Here is an 8,721-nt window from a genome sequence, read left to right on the forward strand (position 1 = left end):
CTCTTTTTCTAAATAATCATTCCTCTTTTTATAAGCAATATTTTCAGAAGTTAATCTTTCACATGTTAAAGTTTGATCTTTATAACTAATGAACATGGTTTTAAGATATCTTTTCAACTCAGTAATATCATCAGTATGAGAGGCATTAGTAGTTTGAGGTACCTTTAAGTCAGCGGTATCAGAACTGCTATCAGCATTTGCCATCAAGGCATAGTTTTCCTCATCCTCAGAATCTGAAGCATCTGACCAGCTTTTCTTCTTTGTGACAAGAGCCTTACCTTTGTCACTCTTCCCTTTTCTGCAATCAGGAGATATGTGGCCTTTCTCACCACAGTTGTAGCATTAAACATTTGAGTAATCTCCTTTGTCAGACTTTCCTTCTTTGCCTTCAAATTTTATGAAACCTTTCTTTTCAGAACTTGCACTTTTTCTGGAAAACTTCTTTCCTCTCCTGAATTTCCTGTATGCAATCTTTGTGATTCCTTTCACCATAAGAGCACACAGCTGCATCATCTCTTCATCAGGGTCTATCTCAGGTATACTTTCAATTTCTGAGTCATCATCACTATCAGAACTTGATGACTCAGTATCAGACTTTGTGATGAGAGTTTTTCCCTTGCCTTTCTTTGAGGCAGCAACTTTGGGACTTTCCTCCTCAGCCACAAAAGCAACTGTCCTTGACTTTCTTCCATTCCTCTTGCTTCTTTGTTCCATCTCAAGTTCATGAGTCTTGAGCATCCCATAAATTTCATCAAGAGTTGTTTCATCAAGATTATAGTTGTCTCTTATTATTGTGGCCTTCAAATCCCATCTTTCAGAAAGTGCTAACAGGAATTTAAATTTGAATCTTCAATATCATACTCTTTGTCAACTAGTGACAAATCATTCAAGAGTTTGACAAATCTGTCATATAAATCAGTTAATGACTCATCAGGCTTTGAGTCAAAGTGCTCATATTCTTGAGTGAGTATAGTCTTCCTGTTCTTCTTGATTGAATCAGTTCCCTGACACCTTGTTTCCAAAACATCCCATATCTCTTTTGCAGTCTTGTATTGAATTACCCTGTTTGACATGACATTATCAATGGCACTATGCAGCAAGTGTCTTACCTTTGCATCCTTCGCAATCGATGAGATATCTTCAGCAGTGTAATCACTTTTCTCCTTTGTACAGACTTTGCTGGCTGACCTGCAACTTCCACAGAGAGTTTGATTGGCATATGTGGTCCTTCATTAATCCTGTCGAGATATTCTGGATCTGTAACTTCCAGAAACATAGCCATCTTCACTTTCCATATGGAATACTCAGACGGTTTCAACATGAGAACTCTTATAGTCTCATATCGACTATGGGTTATGGTTTTTGGAGGTTCTTCAGTTTTGGTGGGCTTGGTTGGAGTTTCTTCTTCAGACATGATTGTTTTTGGATCTTAAACTGTTTGTGTGTTAACAGATTGCTCTGATACCACTTGTTAGGTCACACACACTGTAGAAGGGGGTTGAATACAGTGTCCAGCATAATCAAATCGAATATAAGAACTCAAGTAACAGAAAACAGATTTTATTCAACACAATAAACTCTGTTACAATATGGAATTGTCCTCTCTCAGTGATGAACAAATTATCACGAGAGCTGCTAGGGTTACAAATAATAATAAGTTCGATAATGATAACACTTATAGTGTAAACCCTATGACTGTATTTATATACTACACAGTTACAAGATAATGTTCTAATTGATATGAAATATAATTCTGCTTCCTAAAATATATCAACTAGTTATCTTTTCTTCCAAGTATTCTATTCTTCATAGAATTCTTCCTTCATGCATAATTCTTTTTGTCTTAGTCTCGATCTTCCTTCCTTTCAATCAGCCGCCTGCCTTATCTGAAAGTCATCTTAAGTCCTGATATTATCTCCTGATAAATATCTTCTGATAACTTAAGTTCTGATATCTTAAGTTCCATCTTCAGTATAAGTGTTGATTTCCAGTTAAGTACTAATTTATCCTGTTAAGTAAGATCTGAAAACTAAACACAAATCATATTACACATGACATTATCAAATATATCTAATAAACTAGTTTCGAAAATATTTTGAAAACTATCTTGTCTTTATAAAACCATTTGAGTCGTGTAAATTGGGTTTGAACCCTTTTGGTAAATATTCAATAAAAGTTAGGTATAAAAGAGTTTCACTTTGAATAGAAGCATTTGTAAAAATAACTTAACCTAACTACAGCCGATTAATATTTAATTAATCATTAGATGATAAAATTAATCGATTAACACCTTTTAATCGATTAACTATATAAAATATGACACCAATGATGTTAATTTGGTTTATATATAAAAAACTATTTTCGAAAACAAAGATCATAATCATTTAAGCACTAAATAGAAAGTTTAATAGAATATAGAAGTGCACATCTTATTTTAACAGTTAAACAAATTTTCTGAAAATTTTGACAACACTTCCTTTGTTTTATTAACTTCGAATCAGGCTCGTACCGACTCCAGTAATCAATAATCGTGCAATCACTCAATAACATTTTGTACAACAATCATAATACTTATACTTTTATACTATCTTTATATCGCTTACGACTCAACAATATTCATATACACGTCATTGTATGAACACAAAATTTTAATCAAACATCATCTCAATAATTTTTATCAAAACCCATCAAATATCAATATTAAACAATCTGAAATTTCCCATTAATTCGCCTACAACTCGAATATGCATACGACAAAACTAACTGATTCAATATTCGATACTTCTCATTAAAACGAAACTAAAAATCTATCATCAACTCGTAAATCAGATCACATCGCAAATACTCAATTCTGAAAATTAACAACTTACTAAATGCATCTTGTTTTTAAAACTCGTAATCAGCAACCCATCAAATTTCATTATAAATCTAATAATGTATTATGTGTTAACAACTCTTTATATTTATTATTTTTATTCTCGATATATTAAAAATTTTTGTAAAAAATAATGTTGATGATTTTGGATTTGTGTGTACTTGAGGATACATATTTGATAACTAATTACATTACTAATATTATGTGTGAGTGCGAAACAAAACAGTTCAACCTAACACCCTATAACCAACGGTATGAACAAAACTAATATATTTGTCTATTGTTGATTTTATAATTTATCGATAATGTCTAACTTTAGTATTTATTTAGATTGTAGGTATAATCGGCTGTTACTTTCTTTTTTTGTCGCTAAAGTATGGTTTATATAGCAGCCATTTTAAAAGCATCAAAAATATATTTTTGGAGATTTGTTGATGTACATACGATGTACTTACTTTAAAATACATCGTAAAAAGTAAGATACATATTAATATATAAATTTTTAATTCAGAAGAATAGATAAGAATTACATTTTTTTCGGAGGTATACGTTAGCTTACAAGGTAACAAGAAAGGTAACATAGACAAATATATTATTATAAATAATCAGTTAGTAGTTTTTTAATAACTTATTTAATATGTTATATGAGGTTAATTTTTGATATATTCCAGTGTCGGAGCGTGATAATATGTTACGAGGTACATGTATGATTCAATCCCGAAATATATAAAATTTTTGAGAAAAATTGGGGTAAGGTACCCGAAAATTAAATGATACCAATTCTAATATTTTATAATTTTTAATCGAAATATATTGATTATTTGATATATATTGGGCATGTTTGGCCGATTACTTTTTTTTTCGTAGGTAACCCGCAGCCCCTACCCAAAGGTGCGCACTGGGTAAATCCTACGGGCTCACGCAATAGCCTGCAAATCACGTGAACCAAAGTAAACCGCGTTTAAGCGACAGTGTCTGGATTAGGAGGCATAATGATATAAGTGACTTGTCTGATTTAAGCTCTTAATTATTTATTAAGGAGTGTTTGTCGACCTAACTTATAAGTCGAATTTATAACTTATAAGCTGATAAGTTGAATGTTAGTAATGACGTATTTTTTCTCAACTTATTTTGATTTTTCACATTTTTATTAACTTTAGTTTTAAAATATATGTTTTAAATGTTAATTTAATATAAAATTCACGAATTAAGCTAATTAAATTGGAAAGTTATTTATTTTAGTTCATTTAATTAAAAAATTATTACTTATAAGTAAAATTATCCAAACACTTATATAACTTACAAGTATTTATCTATTTATTACTTATAAGTCACTTAGTTAATTTAAATAAGTAGTTATTTATTTTAAGATTTCTCACATTAACATGTATGTCTAATAGTCGTTCACTATAATGTTTAATTTGAAGTACGAGATATGGGAAACGTGAGTCGGGTTGGTCGGATTAGGGATAATAAATTGAACCAAGCCTTAAAAAAATAAATCTGTTAATTAAAAAAATTATTTTTAACCCAACCCTACCCTTTATATATTGGGTCAGGTTGGGTCGCATTGATTTATGTTAAAACTCGAATAAAATTATTTAAATAGTTTTAGGAGTCAAAATTACAAATAAGTTGAAATGCATCCCATAATTTAACACAAAATAAATATTATTGGATATTATATGTATCGTGTGCTCTTCTAATTTAAAATCAATAATTTATGGTGTGTTATCCGTAAAATAATAATTTTATTTCGAATATATTATTTATTACAATAAATAAATAAATTAAAATTTTAACTAATAATACTATAATTATAAAATCAGGTTGGGTTGGGTTGAATTAGTAAGAGTTAAAATTTAATCATTATATTTTTGTTAACAAAAAATTAAATCAATTAAATTTTGGGTTTTGAATAATTCAACTCAATTGAGTCGATTTTGCGATTTAATTGGTTTTTTTTTCACCATGGTACAAGATACATAAAAGATAAAAATGATGAAAAAGTAGGATATGGAGTCGTTTTCGGATCTAAATAAAGATCTTGTTTAGAATTTTAAAAAAAATTATCGGTTATCAACTCAAGTAAATAGTAGAGTTAAGAAGAGAAAAAGAGATGGAGGGGGGATAATAATAAAATTTGGCAGGCAGACCATTTAGACAGCAAGTATAGGAGTGTAGTGGCCCACATGCAGTGCGAGTATATGAAAAAAGTGAAGATAAAAAAACATCCACAAATATTTCAAGCCTTCTCTTCTTTGAATGTGAGCCACATGATTCCACATATATTTCTCCATCTTTCCTTTGCCAAACTCTAATCTTACGTGGCAACCTTACCCTTTTTCTCTTTTTAATATCTTCCACAAAATATACAACCCCATTACTTACACACACACACTTGTTATAAAACTCCTCTCTCTTTCTTCTTCACATACTCTTGAACCTTCTTTCTTGATTTCTATATTTACCCTTTTTCATCAGCCTTTAGACTTGTAATCTTATCTTTTTATTCCTCTGAAAAATACCCATTTCTTCAATTTTGATTTCATCAAGTTTTGGGTAACTTTTTCTGCAAGAAGTTGAGAAGAAATTTTTGTGGGAATTAATAAGATCTGTTGGGTTTTGTTCAGATTTAATTATTTGATTCATACATGTTGTTTTGTACTGATCCGGAGATGAGTTTGTGATTGTATAAAAGTTTCATTGAGCTTTGAACAAGGAAGCTCTGATTAGTGGATTGAAATTTGTGGATGCAAGATAGTCAAATTGAAGAATCAATGGGTTCTGCAAGTGATGATATACAGGTATGCAAAATAAACGTTTCTCTTTAAATATATTTCTTTCAGTTGGATAAGTCTCTCTCTCTCTCTCTCTCTCGTATATTATGTTTGTAGATCTGTTATTGCATATAGTTATTACTACATATCTTTGCCAATTCAAGAAAATGAAAAAAAGTTAAGTAGCTTCCTCATGATTGATTTTTTGCCCAGTAAAGTTATATTCTTTCCTCATAAAATATTACAGTATTTCCCTTTTAGTGTAGTTCTTAGATATTTTAGAGGATGCAGAGATTATCATTTGTTTGCGGTGTGACTTTATAATATCCCGAATATTTATTCGGGATGATGATAATACTTGGTGAAATTTAACAAACCACTTCATGATTTAACTTAAAAGTTCGCCAAGTTATGTAAATGGAGAGGCTAATTCTGCTTGTGGGTTTTGAGATTATATTCCATGATTGTTTAAATATCAATTATCAATTATCAGTTATCAATTATCAGTTATAACTAATTAGAGCTAGGTATGTGATGATTAGCTTAAAGATGCTGAAACTATAATTAATCTGTGTCGGTATAGATGATTTCTAAATTTTTTCATATTTTTGGTTTAATATAGATTCAAAGCGAAGATGCAAGGTCAAATATAATTTCGCCTGCCATTGGTGATTTACCTTTGACTGCTGGCCTCCAGTCCCCTGCTCATAAGCAGGATAAGGACCATGTTGTTTCCGGTGACGACTATGCTATAAAGGTATGTACCAGTACATGTATAGCTTCTTTCTCCACCCCTGTTTGAAAAAATTGTTTGCTTATAGCTGTTCTTCTTTGGTTTATAGGTGAGAAAGCAGTACACAATTACAAAACAGAGGGAAAGGTGGACAGATGAAGAGCACCATAAGTTTCTCGAGGCGCTCAAGTTGTATGGACGTGCTTGGAGACATATTGAAGGTAATTTTAATTGTTTTTAGTTCAGTATTAATCTTATATCTCTGTGCGAGTTAGCTCTATATGTACTGAGATATTTTTATTTATACAGAGCATATTGGCACAAAAACTGCAGTCCAAATTAGAAGTCATGCTCAGAAATTCTTTTCTAAGGTTGACTACTGAAATTCTAATATCTACTCCCTGTCACTATATATCTTTTATACCTTTATTGATTTTATCCAAGAACAAGCCCCCGCCCATATTGCTATCAAATTTGTTCTAATACTAGATATATTTTCTGTAATTAGGTGGTTCGAGAATCAAGTATCAATGAAGAGAACACGGTGAAACCTATTGAGATTCCTCCTCCACGCCCGAAAAGAAAGCCAATGCATCCTTATCCTCGTAAAATGGTCAGTCCAGTTAAAACGGGAGGAGCTCATATCTCAGATGAACTTCGAAGATCTGCATCCCCGAGTCATTCAAATTCAGTAAGAGAAAATCGGTCACCGGCTTCTGTTTTGTCTGCTGTGGGTTCGGAAGCAACATGTGTAACAGACTCAGATATGCCAAATTGTATCTTCTCAGCAGCTTCTTCTGACGCGGATGATCAACCAAACGGCGTTTTCCCATCTGACACTATTCCATCACCAGAAGAGAACAGGTCTGAAAATGGATCTAACTCTCCTACTCAGGGAAATGATAGTTCGAATGAGGATGAACATGTCCCCATGGTACTAAATCTACAAACTTAAATGTCATCTATTTGTTTATTTGCAATCAATACCAATCAATTTGTTTTTCTATTCAGCATCTTATTCTGTGTATTCTTATTCTCCAGAAGTTGGACATGTTTCAAGCAGACGGTACATTTGTTAAAGAAGGATCTAATGAGGAAGTATCTACACACAGTCTGAAGCTATTCGGAAAGACTGTAACAGTTGCAGAACCATCACTTTCAAGCTCAAGGAATAACTCATGTGGCTCCTCACATCTTGAGTCAGCTGATGAAAGACTGGGGCTAACATCTCCGTGGAATATATCCCCAGGAATGAGGTATGCATCTCCTGATGCTGCTAGATGTGCCTGGACAGGCGTATCTTGTGGAGCTCCTGCGGTATATTACATGCAATATCCAATTAATAATTCCATTAATGTAGATGATGAATCAAGTGCTCCTGTTCCGTGTTGGACATTCTATGGGGGAGTACCATATCCTTTTCTCCATTTGCAGAATTCCGTTCGAGAAAGAGAAAATATGCACTGTGATGGGAAAAATGTCCAAGAAAAAGTGCTTCAGAAACACGGATCCCTAACCGGCTCAGACTCGGGATCGATCAACATTGAGACTGGTGATAAAACTTGGGAGATGGACACACAAAGTTGTTGGTCTCTTTCTGACAAGCAGGATGTTGAGCAGAAGCACACCTGCTTGTTCAAACCAAGGGCTGACATAGCTTTCACCGAGCAAAAGAGTAACCTGGCCAAGGCCAATAACAAGAAAGGATTTGTACCATACAAAAGATGCTTGGCAGAGATGGACAATGATACATCAATAACGGGTGAAGAAAGAGAAGAGCAGAGAACCCGGCTTTGCTTATAACGTGAATCAGGTGCTGATAATACTTATTATAATAACATACTAGCAGAAATTTTTGACAGGTTGAACTCTTAAATTGAGGATGGGTGAAACCTATCACTGTAGACCTGTTTTCGGTATGTAATTTTTGGATAATGGGGGGAGCTTTTCCCATGCTGATGAGGCCTTGAAATGTTCCCCCTAGTCGTTCAATCGTTCATGTAGCCTGGTATGTAAAGATTTAATGTCTTGTGCTATCAGTCGATGGTAGTTTAAGAAAGGTCGCTAATGAAAGACCTTTACTGGATTTTTAAGTTTTTTTTTAAATTTTTGCTTGAACAATAGGCAGGTGGTGTTGCATTGTACAAACTTTAAAGATGCGAGAACAGAAACCAAACTAAAGCATTCTAGGTTCTGGATACACATGTATGGATCTTATTAACCCACCCATTTCATAAAGGTCGCGTAGATCTCTGTAACGAGACCTGAGGAACTTTTCCTCAACGAGCTCGACTGGCAACTTTCATTCATCAGACATCTGAGTGTTCGATGAA

General features: G+C 32.9%; 1 protein-coding gene across 2 annotated transcripts; it reads left to right on the top strand.

Moving 5' to 3' along the window:
• Window positions 1-5,249: 5,249 nt before the first annotated feature.
• LOC141720427 (protein REVEILLE 1-like) lies at window positions 5,250-8,474 on the top strand. Of its 2 annotated transcripts, none has more exons than XM_074522833.1 (6): window positions 5,250-5,682; window positions 6,278-6,412; window positions 6,498-6,609; window positions 6,698-6,759; window positions 6,897-7,322; window positions 7,433-8,474. In XM_074522833.1, the coding sequence occupies exons 1-6, from the start codon at window positions 5,629-5,631 to the stop codon at window positions 8,189-8,191; spliced, it is 1,548 nt and encodes a 515-aa protein (XP_074378934.1). In that variant the 5' UTR covers window positions 5,250-5,628; the 3' UTR covers window positions 8,192-8,474. The 2 variants fall into 2 exon arrangements, with proteins under 2 accessions (XP_074378934.1, XP_074378933.1); XM_074522832.1 differs by having other exon boundaries at window positions 5,253-5,682; window positions 7,430-8,474.
• The last annotated feature ends 247 nt before the right edge of the window (window positions 8,475-8,721 follow it).

Source organism: Apium graveolens, chromosome 4 (genome assembly GCF_009905375.1).
Source record: "Apium graveolens cultivar Ventura chromosome 4, ASM990537v1, whole genome shotgun sequence".
NCBI classification, from domain to species: Eukaryota; Viridiplantae; Streptophyta; class Magnoliopsida; order Apiales; family Apiaceae; genus Apium; species Apium graveolens.

Coding starts and splice junctions, on each gene's coding strand:
- LOC141720427 (XM_074522832.1), top strand. CDS start 5,629: ATGCAAGATAGTCAAATTGAAGAATCAATGGGTTCTGCAAGTGATGAT. Junction 6,610..6,697: donor TGCTTGGAGACATATTGAAG/GTAATTTTAATT, acceptor TTATTTATACAG/AGCATATTGGCACAAAAACT. Junction 6,760..6,896: donor CTCAGAAATTCTTTTCTAAG/GTTGACTACTGA, acceptor TTCTGTAATTAG/GTGGTTCGAGAATCAAGTAT.